The following is a 19040-nucleotide window of genomic DNA, read 5'->3' on the forward strand; positions in this document are numbered from 1 at the left end:
TATATATAAAAGGCAATACTATTGGTGTCTATTACTACTTTTATTTTTCAACTTTTTAATAATTATTACAAAATTAAAAAAATTAAAAAAAGGCAACACTATTATTACTTCTGCCTCTATTGTTTAGGAGAAGCTAATTTGTGTAAACTTTTGCCAATCCCTTAATTTTTAATAGATAGACAATAATAATTAATACCTTCTAGTAGTATTTTCCGGTAGACAGAATTTTAATTCAAGGAAATAGTATTATTGTCTTTTCTCCCTTCTTACTTAAAAGTTTTTCTTAATTATTTTACCTCGCATCGTCCTTTGCTTTGTTGGAGAAGCATTAGTAATTTTCATGATTCAATGAAACAAAACAAAAAAAAACACCATTTATATGAGACAATCAACTTTCCACATTTATGATGGCAATATTAGTATCGATCTTTGGCCCTTATAAGATTGGTTGAGCCTGTCTTTTCAATCGATCTTCAGTTGCTTAATATTGTTATTGAAAGGTAATTTTAACAATTCAAGACCACTTTCGATTATATGATCGGTCACTTTTATTGTCACTCATTCGATTTTAAGATTTATTAATTACTTATATTTTATCAAAAATTTAGCTAAGAAATTCTCCAAATTATATACTAGTATAATATAAAAGGACCTTCTAATTTTCCAAAAAGTGTTACGAGTGTCAGACTTACAAATTCCAATTATTTTTATTTTATTTTTTAAAAAATCATAAAATAATAAATATACCTAATCACATCACCCTCAACCGATATAAAAGGAGTAGCCAAAGAAAAGGGAAATTAAATACGCAGACGAAGGTAGTTCACATAGAGAAAAGTTTGACGGCTTAACATTAAAAAAACAAGGTGAGACAGCATAGTAGGTTGTGGAAAACTTCATATGCACTTGTCTATCTGTTTTTCACATGAATCTTGATCCAATCAAACTACTCTTCACATGAATTTAAGTTCTCTACACACTGGTGACACAAAAAAATGTTTACATAATTAACTTATTTATAAGCTAATTGAAGATAATTCTATGATAGCTAGCTCCAATTAGTAACTTGTCATAAATAGCAAGTAATATGCACTTATTAATGTAAGATCAAGAAAAAAGGTGAAGATGTCACATTACCATGATTTACTAGCAAGTACATTGATATATTTAATATGTTTTAAGTATAATAATTGTGTAAAAAATCATTAATGAATTAAGTTTTGTACTTATTTCTATTAATGTTCAATTTCACCTCATAAGGTGTTTCAGATGACCAAAAGCAAAAAGGTTGACCTATTCGTTATTGGTTCAGTTTGTTTTTGGTAGAAAGGTTGGTTAGCACCAGAAATTGGAATGGTTGATAGAGTTAGTGCCTCATTTTTCTCTTCTTTTTACCTTCCATATGGATCATGAACGTAAAGAAAAAATTGGTAGGATAGATAAAAATCTCTCAAAGATTTCGAGTTTGAGCCGACTTTTTTTTTTGTCGGGGATCATTTTCCCTTTTAATGAAGGTAAATTTGAATTAGTAGGGAGTTCAAAGCACACCGAATGAGAAAAAAATATGAATATATGAATTTTTATCAAATTAAGTTTTTTGTTTGATTCACGCCAAAGCTAACTTAAAGGAGTCCAGGATTGTTGTCCCGATCCGATGTAGATCATTCTCATCAATGCCCCTACATACTCGAATCCAAATATTATTTATCCGAGTTTCATTATCAGATAGGGAGAATGACATTCAAGGATAGTATATTCACAACCCCACACGATCCATGGCCTCACATCAATCAGACACAATGAACTTGACTCTGATATCATATCAAATTAGGTCTTGACCTAATTCACATCCTAAAATCTAGCTCAAAGAAATAAGGTTTTTTGAACCTTACATGAGGCTAGAGTTCTCGTTCCAATCCATGTGGAGCATTCTCATCAATAGTTTTACTTAACACTTTAAATTATTACTCTATCTGCCCCAATTTATGCAATATCCTCTCTTTTACAATCTAAAAAAAAATCACATTTCCTCAATTGATAAATATTTTACGGCACAATCTTCGTTTTACCCTTACGAAATCCTACTTAACATTTTATTGCAAAGAAAAATCAACTAAAAGTAAAAACTAAAATGATTTCATAAGAACAATTTGATAAACATAATAAAAATGTCCTTTATTTCTTAGATTTTATGGCCCATCAAAAGATAATACATAAATTAAGACAGAAAAAAGTAATTAACACAAAAGATCACAAACCACTTGTTAATAAAAAAGAGAAAGACTAGGAGATGGTAAAAACTGAAAAAAGTCAGTGTACTGTAGAAGAGTCTAAAATAAGCTCAAAATTTGCCTATAAAACAGGGCCCCCTTCTCCCACTCTCAGTTACTCACTCAACAAATTACAAATACATATTCTCTCTCCTTCTACATAATGAAGCAATCTTCTTCTATCTTAACATAGGGGGAAAAAAAAAGATAAGAGGAGTATTGCTCTTTGGCTGAAACAGATATCTATTTTGTTTCTGTTTTGAGCTAAAGAAAGTAAAAAAATGACAGAGGTTTCTACAAATGCTCTGTTTCCAGAGACATTTCAGGGGACAGCAGCAGATATAGCAGGGCAAATTGGGTTAATGTGGGAATTGATTAAAGCTCCATTAATTGTTCCATTATTAAGGGCTGCTGTGTACATTTGTTTAGCTATGGAACTCATGCTTTTCATTGAAAGGCTTTATATGGGTATAGTCATTGTTCTTGTTAAACTCTTCATGAAAAAACCAGATAAAAGGTATAAATGGGAACCAATGAGAGATGATTTGGAGATTGGGAATGAAGGTTTTCCTATGGTTCTTGTTCAAATCCCTATGTTCAACGAAAAAGAGGTCTAAATTTCTCTTGTTCTGTTATATGTTTTTGAGTTGTAGAAACAGAGTGTTCTAATATTTGAGTTATGGTGTTTCGAGACAGGTTTACAAGATCTCCATTGGAGCTGCATGTAATCTTTCATGGCCATCTGATAGACTTATCATTCAAGTTCTTGATGATTCTACTGATCATCTCATTAAGGTATCTCATTAAGCATATATATTATCAGAGTCGTGGTGGGATGGATATGATCACTCTATTTTTAGTTAGAATAAATTATGATAGGAAGCGCTTGAGACGAAAAATTGAATTAGTCAGACTTCAAAGCGAATACTTAATCCCTAGCGGAAAACAAGCAAACGTTTTATTAATTAAAATTCTCTGTTTCTTTCTTTTCATACATATATTCTAAGCTCCATAATATTCGGTCATTTTTATTAATTATAATTTAATTAAGAATGTCCAGCTTTTACTACACACATTTCATTTTTCACCCACCACAACCAACATATTTCCTCCAAATTCTTCATGTAGTATACACTCAATAAATGAGTATGGGTTCCCTTCCTTCGTTATCTTTTTTATTATTATTTTATCTTTATAATTTATGAATAAATAATTGATGACTTATTTATTAATGTTAAAGGATTTGGTAGAGAAAGAATGCTTAAGGTGGGCAAACAAAGGGATTAACATTAGGTACCAAATTAGAGAGAACAGAGGAGGTTACAAAGCTGGAGCTCTTAAAGAAGGATTAAAACGTGATTATGTTAAAGATTGCGAATACGTCGTCATTTTCGACGCTGATTTCCGGCCTGAACCGGATTTTCTCCGGCGAGCTATCCCTTTTCTTGTACATAACTCGGAAATTGCACTCGTTCAAGGTCGTTGGCGTTTTGGTAAGCTCAAATTTTAATCATCATTAAGCTAATCATTTACTCAATTAGTTGAATTAATTAAATTACATTATGTTCCTAAACCAAAGTGTCGGTGCTCTTTACTCCACATACTGTTTGTGTTTACTTACTAATTACTTTTACTGTACGTTTATGCTTACGCATATTCGTGCCCCGTTGGGGAAACTTTTTTTCTCAATTTCTTTTCTGGAAGTGACATTAGGATTATTTAAAGAAGATTGGTTAATTATTTTTGTGTGGGCCCAAGAAGAATCCATCAGTCACAGTGGTGGGAACAATAATTAAGAATTGGTTAATTTATTTATTTTCAATTCAACTCTCATTAATTTTGTTAAACTCATGGGCATAGTGTAGGTGTTTAATTGGACATCCTTTGTTGAAAAATTATACTTTTTCTGTCTCAATTTATGTGATTAACTTTCTTTTTTAGTCAGTCTAAAAAAGAATGACATATTTCTATATTAAGTAACAATTTAATTATAAAATATTTATTTTATCCTTAATGAAATGATTTACAGTTACACAAATTTCTATCGTTTATTTAAAACCACAAATTTTAAAAGTCTTGCTTTTTTTCTTAAATTTCGTGCCGAGTCAAACTACCTCACATAAAATGAGATGGAGTGAGTATTGTATATATAAGTAAAATGATAAATAAAATAGTTAAATAACATATTTTGAATAGCCTTGACATAATAATATAATAAAGCCTAGTGATTATACAGCATGAAACCTAAAGTGTTAAGTGTGGTCGTATACAGCATGCAATAAAGAATTATAGTTTATGATTAGTTTCATTCTTTAATGATTAGTCCGAATTAAGATTTCCTAAATACAATTAATATTGGGAAATTAAAAAAAGATTTTTGTGAAGACTTTGTCAGAGGTTTATTTATTTAAAAGTATCAGTCGCGTCAGCAACATTTGCTAATGACGTTATAATCCCTGTCCCTTTGTTGAGACCGAGTCAGACCCCGCAGTTACCGGCGGGGAACTGCTAAATATCCGGGGTAGGTTTGTCATTTTGTCAACTGTGAGGTCAATAGAAGGGTAGATTCGTCATTTTTAGTGTCTACATGTGCTATTATGCTATCTACAATTCTCGCCGACACTTCCATTCGAACAACATGTTGTATGATGTGTACATTAGTAAAATTTAATGAGGACAACATAATTAAAATCGAAACTGAAAATGATATTTCCAGGCTGTCTGATGACATGGAATATAAACTTCAATTCATTTCATCCAAGTGACTAGAATATTGTTACGAGTTAAAAAATAGTAATAATTATGTGATAACTTGTAATTAACTGAGCTAATCCTTCTGTTTATTACAGTGAATGCAAATGAGTGCTTATTAACGAGAATGCAAGAGATGTCATTAGATTACCATTTCACTGTGGAGCAAGAAGTGGGTTCATCTACTCATGCATTCTTTGGGTTCAATGGTAACGTCACACTTTTTTTATAACAACGTTATTTATAGTAAATATTTTTATTGCTAAAAGTAACATAAAAAAGAACATAGCATGATTGTTATAAAGAGGTCTGATAGTGAAACTCGTTCAATTTTATAGGAACAGGAGGGGTGTGGAGAATAGCAGCAATTAATGAAGCTGGTGGATGGAAAGACAGAACAACTGTAGAGGATATGGACCTTGCAGTTAGAGCTAGTCTTAAAGGCTGGAAGTTTCTTTATCTTGGTGATCTCCAGGTGTTTGATAAAATTCCTCATAGAACCACTCTGTTTTTGCCTTATTTTACTGAAGATTTATCTTGTTACTAAACTAAATTTTGTAAGTCTAGGTGAAAAGTGAACTACCTAGTACATTCAAAGCCTTTCGTTTTCAGCAGCATCGTTGGTCGTGTGGTCCCGCCAATTTGTTCAGGAAAATGGTGATGGAGATAGTTAGGAACAAGGTATGCAATGTAGAAATGCTGTTGAGCCCCATGTTGGGTGGGATGAGTTTAATTAGTCTGCTTATATGGACTTGGGCAATCCTTTCTTTATGAGTTAACTTTTGGGGTTGAGTTAGGTCAAGATTCATTTATTACATGGTATTAGAGTTGGGCCCTAATTTTGTTTGAATAAAGATTCTGAATTGTTTCGTTTTCGTGTTTGCAGAGAGTGAACATTTGGAAGAAGTTTTACGTGATCTACAGCTTCTTCTTCGTCCGAAAGATCATAGCTCACATGGTCACATTTTTCTTTTTCTGTGTTGTTCTTCCGTTGAGCCTTTTAGTTCCTGAAGTTGAAATCCCTACATGGGGTGCCATCTACATCCCCTGCATTATCACCACATTGAATTCTGTTGGAACTCCAAGGTCTATATAATATGCCTAACAAGTTCTTTTGTTTACTTCTCAGGTGAAATTTTTCCTCCTGACGTTTTCTAATTTGATTATGTAATTTGACAGGTCAATTCATCTACTCTTCTACTGGATTCTCTTTGAGAACGTGATGGCTTTCCAACGAACCAAGGCTACATTTATCGGCTTGCTAGAAGCAAAAAGAGCTAATGAATGGGTTGTCACAGAGAAGTTAGGTGATGCTCTCAAGAACAAAGAAAAAACAAAACAAACCAAGAAACCCCGAGGATCTCTATTTGGAGACAGGTGAGAAACTCTCTTGAATGAAGCTTTATTTTCATGTTCTTGATATCATTGAACCATTAGAATATTGCATCAGTTTGTTAATCATGCATTATCGGTTGGTCTAATTGTACAGGATTCTTCCACAAGAATTGGGATTCGCAGTTTTCCTTTTCTTTTGTGGATGCTATGATGTCCTCTATGGGAAAAGCCAGTACTTCCTTTACATCTTCCTCCAAGTCATCACTTTCACAATTGCTGGATTTGGCTATATTGGCACCATCGTCCCCTCGTAATAGCAGAAACTTAAAAAAAAAAACGTCCTGTATTGACTCGTGTACACTAAAATAAATGTTTGAGTGCTTTCGTGCAACCATTTTCAGAGGATGCCAAACTCAAAATCTTTGGAGAATTTTCTTAGAGATACTGTGCTGATAAAGAGGAACGAAGATCAAAGAGATATCTGTATCAGCACAGAACACAGAAGAAGATAAAACAGATGAATTAGTGAATAGATAGATTGTATTTTTCTTCTATTGAAGCTCTTTAGTTGTGTGACATTGTAATTCTTTAGCTTGCAAGTCATTTTTCTATCTGTTCTTCTTGTTCCCTTTGCCTTTGTCTTTCAAGAGGGGACAAAAACTCAGGATATTGCGAAAAGGACGAAACTTGTAATCAAGTTTTTGTCATTGTAGTTTCATTCCTTTTCTTTTGAGGTTCATTGTATCATTAAGAATCCACATATATGCATATAACAGGAGCTAGTATTTTATATAATATGTCAGCTTCAGAAAATTACTGTTGTCTCTACTTGAAAGTATTTTCTGGTAGAAATTGAACATCTTCATAAGTTCAATCACAATTCTGTTTCACCAATATGTGATGAATGAGCCACCCTTGGCCAAAAACAGAGTTTTCCCTTAACTTTGAGGTGAAGTTTCTGCAGTTTAGCCAGCAACATCTCACATATTGGCTATTTGCCTATTACTTTGTAATTTCAAGAGCAAATTTGAACCATTTTTCTTGTAAAAAAGGCCTGATTATTATCTCTTCTTGTAAGTATATATTTCTTAGTACTCAATTTAGTCCATAGAAATTATAATTAAGAATATTTTTTGCATGTCGCTTCATTTATATTTTTTTTATTTTTGGTTAATGTGAAAAGAAAATCCTTAATTAGTTGTCTATCTTGAGGCATTTTTCAAAAGAACATAGCTAGCTAAATATGTACACTTTACACAAGGCATTATGCCCCTTCTTTATCCAGCAGATTGATGATATTATTAATAGATTGATGTGCTTTGCTTCTATAACAAGAGAGTACTGTCATCAGCACACGAGTAGAATCTTAACTTTTGCTAATAGCTTTTAATGAATAAAGAATCAAAACTTGTTATTTTAATGTAAGATTGTCCTACCACATAATAGTAAAAAAGAGAAAAGATTTTGGTATGACAACAGTTGAATCATTAGTTACTTTGAGATTTTGGAAACTTCTATAAGCAAACTCAATGTGTCATATATAGGCTGCTACTTTATTAGTGTAATTATTTTATGCTTTCGGCAGATACTTTATAGTATTGATTTTATCTAATGGGGTCACAATGAAGTTTCATTTTCTTTGCCCTTTAGCATCATATATTTGTAGTATATGCTAAAGTTTAATTAACCTATAAATTAAAAGTCTTCCAATAATTAAGCTTCATGCTCAAGAAAACCACCTTCACTAAACACAAATTTATTCTCAAAAGCGCTACACTTTTTTTTTTTCATGATGGTGGGACTTTTTGGTATTTTTGTATTTTCCATATATTTGTAATATTTTAATTAAAACTTTGGACTTGAAATAATCTATACCTTTTTGTTGTTGTTGACACACTATTTTTTGGGTGCGCATGATTTACCCCGCTTTTATGTAATAGCGCGCATCACATTGAAGACAATCACACCAGACAAGTCTTGTGTAACAAGCTCGATCGAAAAACATGCAGAGTTTTTGAATTACTGATTCTCATTTGGAGATCATCTGCTCAACCAACTATGCCATGCATCCAAAAAATTAATCATTTTAAATTGCCACATAAGCGGGTAAATTTCTCTCTCAGGTGTCCACTTAAATAAAGTTACACAGTGCAAAATGTTGCCTACATGAATTTAGTTTTTCTTAATTTAATAGTCTCATTCCAAGTTCTAATCAAAACATTGATGATGGAGACAAATATTTAGTACTAATATTCATCGAAATCCTAGGACCGTCAAATTATTGCATGTCTTGTGGTAATTTGAGACAAGGTGCTTTATCTTTTTATATGTCAGCATTATCACGTTTGAAGCAAAAGATATTAGGCCATCACAAAGATTTCATGTTCAAGGTTTGTTAATAGAAAGAATTTCGACCGAAAGCGCTTTCTTTTTTAATGTTCGTTATGTGGTGCGAGTTTAATGTATTTTTATACTGATTTAATTTCTTAATATATCTACAAGTCTTTAGAAATTGAATCACTAAACTCTAACTCAAATACTGAATATTGAATGAAACTTAAAGACTAGGACTTGATAACTATTTCACGTCTTATTTTACTTTTACTTGTAACGATGAGAAAAATAGGTGAATGAAACAAAAATTACGATACAATTTTATTTTATTTCTAAGAAATAAAAAAGGAGGATTTAAGTTTGTCGGTAGAATGATGTAGACCTAGATTAGTTTTTCTTTTTTTGGGTCTCTCTATGAGTAATGATACTCTTTTCTGTTATTTTTGCTCATTCATTATATCATATCATTTATTTATGATTTATTCTTAAGCCTTGTAGTTTATACAGGGTTTGAGCAGTTACAAGAAATATTTATAAAATATTTAATTATGAATTCAATTATTATCATATATTAATTTAAATTATTATAAAAATTTATAAATTTTAAATTCTAACCTCGACGAGGTGATCAACTTGTCGGCGCCAAACGCAATGTTTGGCATAACATGCTTACGCCTACTAAAACTCTTGTTGGGTACAAGTAACATGCATAGCCACTCGTCTGACAAGGTCAGAAACAGAAAAGTATAAGGAAACACAGCGTTTAGTTAGAAATAAGTTATTTTGAATTTAATTATTTTGGGACAAGTTATTTTACTATGTATATAAAATAACTTATTTTATTTCTATGGTATAAATTGTGGAATAAATATCTCTAACAAAATATAACATAAAATAATTCTACATTTTATCCTGAGATTATCATATCTTATACCTCATTGGGGGAAATGGCAAATCTGATCCCCACATGCTAAAGAGAGACTATATGCAAAAAATTACTTGAACAGTAAAATTGAGTAGGTGAAATTTTAAATAATTTTGTTGTATAACAAAGAAAAATCACTTGTCTTTGTCTAGATAGCACCATAATTAATAAATTTAGAAGGGGTTCCTAGATTTAGTGGATTCTTTGATGACTTCCTTTAGGTAGGTGTAGCTACAAAGGTTAAGTCACACTCACAACTCACAAGTTTATGGAGTTCTCTTTGATAACATGTTTTCTGGAGGTTCTGTCTGCTGCCTCACCCTCACCCTCACCCTCACCCTCACATTGATCATGAATGGCCACAATTCACAAAAATCCCTATCTAGAATGGTCCACCATATACATATATTTTCTTCGTTTTATTTTACTTCACTCAGGTTGATGACTTGATATTCCCTTTAGAAAAAGTACTCTCTCTGTCCATTTTTGCTTGTACAGTATTTTGTGCAACCTCTCTAAATTTTCAGTCACAAGTGCATGTGTTTGAAAATATTGTAAAATCTTGGAAAGCGATCAGCCATAACAATTTATGTTTTAGTCGAATCAAAATCGCTTTTAAGGGGTGGCATGGGCTTTGCAATAACTCAATTTCTTTTGTTACATAATTTGTTATTGATTTGAGGCCTTTTCTAAAAAATTGCACGGTCTTGATCTAAAATGAACAATATCACACCATATTAAAAATAGATGCATTTAAGTTATTTTAACCCTAACTTACAAGAAACATTGACAAATGACAAGTATAGTGAGGTGGGATCCAAGACCATAAATCACAACTCAACAAGAACACTAAAACTTTTAAGGAAGACCTAATTTGTTGGTTGAGAGGTCTCCCTCATTTTGCTGTCTTTTTTCTTCTTATTGATAATTTGCAATATTACAAGTACTAGCTAGCTAGTATGTACTTCCTTCATTTAATGTCATGATAGCTCCAATTCTCAGTGCTTTAATTAACCCCCAACCCCATCAATGCTGGCTCAAAGGGGTCACTTTTTGTTGTCTATATATACAATAGCCCCACAGAATATTCTCTTTCTAATTTTAGTTTAACATGATTTCCAAACTTTATAAACTTCCAACTGATTTACATCCATGCCTCAAGAGAACAACTTTCTTGGCCAGGCTGACTTATAACCTTTTTTTTTTACACACCATCATGTTACAACATATAACTCTCCTTAACAAATTAAATATAGTGTATGAATATGAAATTAAATAAATTATTGAAGATATTATATGGATATAAAGACTCATTTCTAGCCACGTATTAATCGATTTGTACTTGATGCATCAACCTTCACTACACCAAAAATGATCTTCAGCGACAATTAACACTCTTTGATTTGTAAATATCACTAAGATTTTTAGCGACATTGGATCCAGAGTCAATTAACTATTGTCGGTAAAAATTTTAGCATTCAAGTTTAATCTTGTAAGTTAGCAACGTAGTGTATCAAGTGGGCCTTAATCCAATTTGTGACATTATTTGGGCTACACTTGTTTGGTAGTCTCAGGCCTTTGTGCATATTCATTCTACGGTTTAATTTAGAGTGAAATCCCAAATAATCCTGGGATTGTTTTCCCTATGCTCTTTTGGCATGGAATGCTAAGAAAGGAATTATTTACACTTTCTCTTTCTCCAAAAACATAATCAGTAATAATAGAAGTAGAGAGGTATTTCTCTTCACCCTTTTTCTCAACATGATATAAAGTTTTCTGATCTAAACTTTATAGACAAAATCTAATGCAATTTCAGGCTCATATATCACTGCTACGCTTAAAAAATTGTCGATTCACTATAGTTAGAAAATTCCACAAAATCAGACCTCAAATAAAAAATTTGATCAAAATTTGTTGAAATAGTCATTGTGAGAGGTACGGTAAAAATTGGTGTCATAAAATAGTCATAGTGAAACATTGACACAATGAAAACTTATAAGCTATGGTATGTGGACAAAGTTGATTCCTTACATGTCATGGTTATTGAAATAAATAAGACCTTTAACATGTATGTACAATTTAATTATTGTTGTGAGCAGAGGCGGATCCATATGTTAGGGTGGGGGTGCACGTGCATCCGTTAACTTCAGAAAAATTATGTGTATATATGTATATCTATCTTGAGAAATTGGCAGAAATTAGTATATAATTAATAGTGCACCCATGAGAAGCATAAAAGTGTCTTTGTGTTGTTGGTACAAGCTAGATGTTTCACCCACGAGATCACGATTTGAATCCAACTAGAGCCTTTTTTATTAGTTTTATTAAAGTTTATCTTAGATATCATATTTGGTGCACTCGAAGTCTTCAAATTCAAGGTTCGCCTTTGATTGTGAGAGTTCATGATGTATTTGAGTGATTAGATGACTATATTAAACGGTTTACCTTTTGGTTTTATATTTGTTGATGGTGAGATACGTTGTTCTATATGCTGAAGTTTAGTCTGCTTGTTGTTGGTTTATGTGTTGTTTGTTTTTAATTTGAGTCGGTCTATGATGTCTACTGTTATATAATGGTTTGTAATGATAATATCTTGTACTTTTTTTTGTTAAGCGCAAATCATACTCCAAAGATTCCTTTGAGACCTAAATTCTATGTGAGAAGTAGTTTTTGATCCAAGAGTGTGCACTCCGTATTCAAGCTATCGTGGATTATTATAACAACTCTTGTCAATCCTTTCGGATGTTGAGACACCTTATCTTAGTTAGATATTGGACATTTCTATAAACTTTCTTTAGTTAGAAGTTCTTGAATGACGACATTTAGTTCTTGGGGGAGTTATTAGATATTGAATTAATCATACTTTAATTTAGAATTTGACATTTATTTATAAAAACTCAATTGAATTCAAATATTATATTATTTTTGAATGGTCTTAAGTAGGTTAAGACTTGGATTCAATTGGTTCTCCCATGGGAGTATTAGTGTGAGTGTCACTCACGACCATTTAAATCGCGACATAAAAATAGTTAATTGTCAAACTAATACCAAATCTTAAACAAATGGAATGAAGAAAGTATCAAAATATTATAGAAAACCATCTTTTGCAGCATAGCAAGTTGAAGCGATGGATTGAGGTTTCTTTTCTCATCGCCTAATTTATTTGGAACTCAAAAGCCAAGAGATTGAGAAAAATCATTACAAGAAGTTAGGTTTTAGAACATTACACTCATAAGAATTCAAGATTTTAAATTTTCCTTTTCAAGTTCATCTAAGTAGAGAACACTATTTTTGTGCATTCAACTGTTACTTGCACATATGAAATTGAGGTTCTATAATTAAATTCCAAATGGATAGGATTTTAATTGAAAAACAACGAGGAACGCCGAATTTGAAATTGAATTTTATTTGTTTAAAGAATATTCAAAATTTTGATTAGTGAAGACCAATATTAATAATCTTGTACCTATAAGTGAAACGAAAAGAAGAAGAAGTTATCATTTAATTGATGAAGAAGAGAAACGACTTAAGGATATTACCCCAAATGGACAAATCATTACTAAAGATAATGAAAGTCTACAAGATTTCAATCAAAATGATCAAATCGTGCTAGGGTTTTGAGTAAAAGGGGGTGCGGCGTCGATAGAAAAACTCTTAGGACTTAAAAAGAGGAGAAAATAGGAGGAAAAAACTTCTATATTTGATATAATTAATAGCTTTTATATTTTTATTTTAACCAAATTTCAGATATATTAGTCAAATTTAATTCAAATTGAGATAAAATTGGGACAAATTAAAAATTTAATTAATGATTAAACTTCTTGGCTCAACTAGGTAACTAATCATTCACAATAATGAACTTATCATTAATTAAGTAGTGAATGACATTATTTGACAAGATGAAACATTTGTTTTGAATATAAATTGATTTTTCAAATCAATAAGATTGGCATAATTATTACTTAAAATTATATGTTATATATATATATTAGAATATTATGCTTAAAACGACAAAATAAAAGTCAAAATGATTTTCAATTTTTATAAAAATTTATTTTACTATATTTTCAATTGAAGAAGGTTGACCAATTAATTGAAAATATGAAGGTCCGAAATTGAGGGTCAAATAACTTATACAAAAGATCTAAACTTGGAAATGCACTAAATTACTATACATAAATTTTTCACAACTAAAAACAAATAAGAAGGAATCTAAGATATTCTACTACCAATTATGGCAACATAATTATTGTTCATGAGTTCATTTTTACCAAATAATGTGGCTTTCTAACACTATAAATATCCCCATGATATTGATATTCTATATCACATTTTCTTACTTCCTCAAAGTAAAGTTTAGCTGTGGAAACCAAGATGGAGCCTACCAGCTTTGAAAGGTTAATAAAAACTCCCATGGAAGAACTGAAGCTTCATGAGCTTCAACAACTGAAAAAGTTCTTGATAGCGGCAAAGGAGAAAGTTGAAGCCGAGGCGAAGCAACAGAAGGAGTGTGGTGCTGTTTTTCCATATGAAATCCTTGGAAGTGATTTGGCTCCTGCAAAGGATGAGTAAAATTTTTCGTCAAGTTTTGATGTTTGATCGACTAGGTCTTGCTAATCATATCTATGATTTTTATTTTATATTTCAGTATGTTTATCATCATATGAAATGAAATAAAATTTATGTTTTTTATTTATGTTGATTTTTCATTCATTGACATTGGATTTATATGTGTTGAATTCACAAGTAATAAAAGATAAAAATTAAATAACATACAGAATTAAAAATCCTGTTATTAGCTTGAAGTAAACCTGAACTCATTTAAAAGTAGGGGAAATTGTGCAGAATAGCAAATATTTAAATCATATTAAATGCTATAGCTACTATTTAGGAAAAATTCTAATTTGCAGCTACAGTTTTTCCCAATCTTGCTATTAGTCAGATTTGTATAATTCGCAGATTTGTATAAATTCAGAATTTATATAATTTGGTTCGTAATTGTATAAATCTAGATTTGCTTATGCTTACCCTAGCTATTTGTATAGGATTTATGAAACATTCATAATAAATTTCCATGTTTGTATATTGGCAAGTGAAATATACAAACAGAGTTCTGAAAAATTTCTAAATGTATAAATACATAATTTGTATATACTTACCCTATTTGTATATTCACAAGCGAAATATACAAATGGGCAGAAACATACAACTGTAGCCTCCATAGCAAACAAAACTATAACTATAGAGCACAATTATCGAAACTATAACTATAAAGCCTTATTATTTCTATTATATTTGCTATTTCTGAAATTTTCTCAAAAAAATATAGGAAAAATTACAAGATATAGCAAACATCAATATATATTTAAGATAAAATAGCTATAATTTACTTATTTTATATTATATGGATATAGTTAAATATAAATAGCAAAGCTAATCAATTACACATGAATAAATCATTTCTTTCCAATTTTATATGTATATTAACAAAATATTAAATAGCAGAGTAATTAGTACACGCCTAATCAATTATGTAAGGCATGTTTTACGGTGTGGTTTCCATGTTTACCTTTTTCAATGTTTTCTCTTTCCATATTCATAAATCATTGATTTAATATTTTTTTTCAAAAATCCTTCCGATTCACTATCCTTTTGCATGATTGTAGGAGTAATTTTTGTGGTTCATCTTCATTAAGTATGTTCTAATTGCATTTTTTCTTATTTTATGAAGATTATATTTGTATACATCTATATGTTTCATCTATTTTCATAGAGTTTCGAATTGAAGATTTTTTCCATTACAATGGCGGAAATCAATTTGAGATAAAAAAAAAATTGTGTGTTTATGTATTCATTTGTATTTATATTCAAATGTAAGTACTAAATACATTATAAATGAAAGCAAATTAATAGTTGTATTTCTCTATATTTGTATTCAAATATAAGTATCAAACCATATAAATTAACGCCGATCGATAGTTATAAATTTAAATTCATTTGTATTTGTATTCAAATACAGATTTCAAATACAATATAGCTAAAGTCTATTTACATGTTATATTTTTGTATTCATGTGTGTTTGTATTCAAGTACAAGTATAAAATACAATATAATAGAAGATTAGTTAATTGTTACATAATTGTATTCATATGTATTTGTATTTGTATACTATTTTCATCTACATGTCCTTTATATGTATAATAATAATATTGAGATTATATTTTTTCAACATACAAGTATTCTTGTTTTTCATTTTTTTTTGTACAATTTTTTTTCGTCTTTCGATTTTTAATTTTTTGAATTTTCAAAATAAACAATGTTAGACTGTCACTTTAGAGTACATATTCAAACTAGCAGATTTTAGGAGTGATTTTAGTTGTTTAACATATCTAAAAATATCTTATTTAGTGCATTATAATTTTAAATGTATCATTGTATAAATAATTTTTTTGTTAAAATACAGCTAGATATTGACATAAACTATAGTCATTTTTGGTAAATAACATACTTATAGCTATTGAACTTCAATAACCCTACAACTATAGTCATTTTTGTAAGTTACTCAAAAATATACCTCTACAAGTCTTGGGCCTAAAAATTGGCCCAAAAGAAATTTGTTCCACAATGAATTACCCATATCTATATTGGGCTCTCTAATGGGCTTTTCATCCAAAATGAAATATTTTGATGAAGGGAAAATATGTTTCCTCCTTCGTGTCAATCTGAATTTAAAGGTGGATCTAAAAATTTAAGTATATGGGCGTACCCTTAAAAATAGAAGGAAAAAATGTGTGAAGAGTGAATTGATCCCTTAGTCCTTTAGATAAATATCTCATACACTCAGTCAATTAAATCCTTTAGCTTTCTTGTAACATGGATGTCATCAGATAATAATATATTAATTATAAAAAAAATATACATATAAAATAATTAGTTCTATGAAAACATCACGAATTCACATGTTTCATTTTTAGCATATAAATTCTCCCCTATGTCTAATAATAAATCAAGCAAAAGAGGAAATGTTCTATGTAAAAGTTATTGAGTTTGTTTGAAATATAAGATTTTACCGTCCACTCTTTGTATAATTATTTTAATGTGTACACAAAAATTAAAGTTAACGTATATTTTATTAAGATGAAATGGTCATTGATGTTAAGAAATACCAAATATAAATTTGATTCAATCAAATGCGTGTGTGAATAGATTTTTCAATTTCAACATCTAAATTTTTTATATAAATATTTTTTATTAAAGGTGAAACAATATAATCTCAAAAAATCGTTATTTTAGACTTTTTGATAATGTACAATGGTGTTTCCAAAAATGTTTTTTGGAGCGAGTCCCTGGGCAGGGCGTACCAAAAACGCTCTGGGGCGCAAATTGAAGACGTAGATTCAGAGTGTAAGTCCTAGAATTTGGGACGTATGCTCCAAGCGTAAAAACGTACACCCTAGGGTTTTTTTTTTTTTTTTAATCTTTTTGGCTTTAAATTATATTTTTTACTATTAGTGTGATGATATTTCTCAAATAGTAATCATAATATTTTTTTTCTATATATTATAGGTTATTTATTAAAATTTATTTGTAAAATAATTGAAAGTTTTACTTTTGCTTATTTTCTTTGTAATAAAATTATAAAATTTAATATACATGAGACTACTCCCCGTAAATCCAAAAGACTTACGCCCCGTGTCTCAGATATATGTCTAGCCCTATACCGTATATAATGTCTCACCTCGCACCTCCACCTTTTAGAACACTGATTTACACCATGTTATATACATGAGTTTACTAAAAAAAAATGTAGAGGAAAGAAAACTAAGATAACCAAAAATCAGATTTAAAAGTTGCACGAATGTCTAGATTTTCATTGCGTCCAGTCGTCGACATTGTTATACGAAGTTTCCTAATATACGGAGTAAATGGTAACAAAATAAACTATAAGATACAAAAAGAAGTAAAAGTTGTAATCTGTAACTACGAATGAAATTGTAAGAGTGTTTTTTTGGATTAATTTTTCGCTATTAGAGTGGAAAAAGAGAAAATAAGATTGCACATATCGAACAGGGGTCGTTTGGTAGAGTGTATAAAAATAATGCTCAATAGAATGTATTAATAATGTTTGTATTAGTTATGCTTGCATTAATTATACATAGATTATTTCTTATGCATGGTTTGGTTTGGTGTATTAAATATAGTTGGCATTGTATAAAAATATTTATTTACAAAAGTATCCTCCACAATTATGGTGGAAAAGATGTAAAAGTGTTTTTGAGGGTTAATTGGGTCTTTAACCATGCTAATGCATGTATTAAATCTCTTTGCATTACTAATACCTAAAAATCTATGGTATTAGAAATACACTCCTCAATACACAATAGAGTGTAGAATTAGTTATTCACAGTGCTATTTATAAATAAATTGTATGCAAAGGAACTGCAACAGCGTTTGTAGTCCAACGGTTAGGATAATTGCCTTCCAAGCAATAGACCCGGGTTCGACTCCCGGCAGACGCAATTTTTTAAATTTTTTTTATGCATTGTCAATCATCTTGCTATTGTATCCTCCTGTTTTTTGTTTTTCTTTAAGAAAACATTGAAATTATCGTATTGGAGTGGGATGGATGAAATGAAGGCTAGTCTAATGTTTTATATAATAAGAATGTGTCATTGAGACTTAATGATAAATCCTCATGTTAAGAATGTTGATGCTTAGATGAATGTATGCATATACTAAGAGAGATAGGATTGGAAATGAAGATATGTATATGGGCAAGGTAGGAGTGACCTTCATGGTGGACAATATGCGAGAGCGAGGATGCAGTAGTTGGAGAAACACATAGATGGCCAAATGACTCGGTTTGAGAGCCGAGCGACTGTCCAAAAATAGAGTTGGACCGAAAAAGAATTGAGTAGAAGAGATTAGAAAGAACATGATTGATAATCTTCAGCTCAAGTGGGGAGGGTACAAAATATAAACTGATTTAGATTTGAAAAAGAGTGATTGAAATAATTTATTTATTTTTCGAAATGATAAATTAAGAGAAGGAATGAAAAGAAAAAGAAAACTTTGGTGGCTGTGGGGTTCGAACCCACGCGCACTTATGTGCAGAAGATCTTAAGTCTTCCCCCTTAACCACTCGGGCAAACCACCTTAGTGGCAAATTCAATTTGCTAATTATAATTTATAATTAATCAAAATTGCAGCTCAGCATACAGATAGACTAAAAAGTCCTAAAAGTGGAAATTGGGCTTTTGTTTTGATTGGGTATAAGGAAGGGTCATTACCACTTTTGTCCCTATTTTGTATTGCTGGTATTTGACTTTTTCGTATCGTATAAGTTTATATTTTAGTATTATAATATTTCATAAGTTATGTTTATGCATGACTTAAATCCCTAAAAAATGTTTACCCTACTACCT

General features: G+C 30.5%; 1 protein-coding gene and 2 non-coding genes across 3 annotated transcripts; 2 read left to right on the plus strand and 1 right to left on the minus strand.

Moving 5' to 3' along the window:
- Positions 1-2376: 2376 nt before the first annotated feature.
- LOC102598153 (glucomannan 4-beta-mannosyltransferase 2-like) lies at positions 2377-7151 on the plus strand. Its single transcript, XM_006347160.2, has 9 exons — positions 2377-2881; positions 2967-3065; positions 3511-3763; positions 5120-5230; positions 5360-5496; positions 5589-5702; positions 5908-6107; positions 6201-6398; positions 6511-7151. The coding sequence occupies exons 1-9, from the start codon at positions 2552-2554 to the stop codon at positions 6668-6670; spliced, it is 1602 nt and encodes a 533-aa protein (XP_006347222.1). The 5' UTR covers positions 2377-2551; the 3' UTR covers positions 6671-7151.
- A 10911-nt stretch (positions 7152-18062) lies between these two features.
- TRNAG-UCC (transfer RNA glycine (anticodon UCC)) lies at positions 18063-18134 on the plus strand. The gene has a single exon. It is a non-coding gene; the product is annotated as a tRNA-Gly (tRNA).
- Positions 18135-18688: 554 nt separating this feature from the next.
- On the minus strand, positions 18689-18771 carry TRNAL-UAA (transfer RNA leucine (anticodon UAA)). The gene has a single exon. It is a non-coding gene; the product is annotated as a tRNA-Leu (tRNA).
- Between the last annotated feature and the right edge of the window lie 269 nt (positions 18772-19040).

Source organism: Solanum tuberosum, unplaced genomic scaffold (assembly GCF_000226075.1).
Source record: "Solanum tuberosum cultivar DM 1-3 516 R44 unplaced genomic scaffold, SolTub_3.0 scf00091, whole genome shotgun sequence".
Classification (NCBI taxonomy): Eukaryota; Viridiplantae; Streptophyta; class Magnoliopsida; order Solanales; family Solanaceae; genus Solanum; species Solanum tuberosum.

Excerpts from the sequence above, each read along its gene's own strand:
- LOC102598153 (XM_006347160.2), top strand. The coding sequence starts at position 2,552 with ATGACAGAGGTTTCTACAAATGCTCTGTTTCCAGAGACATTTCAGGGG. Across the intron at positions 2,882-2,966 it reads CTATGTTCAACGAAAAAGAG|GTTTACAAGATCTCCATTGG; the intron begins GTCTAAATTTCT and ends GTTTCGAGACAG. Across the intron at positions 6,399-6,510 it reads GGATCTCTATTTGGAGACAG|GATTCTTCCACAAGAATTGG; the intron begins GTGAGAAACTCT and ends CTAATTGTACAG.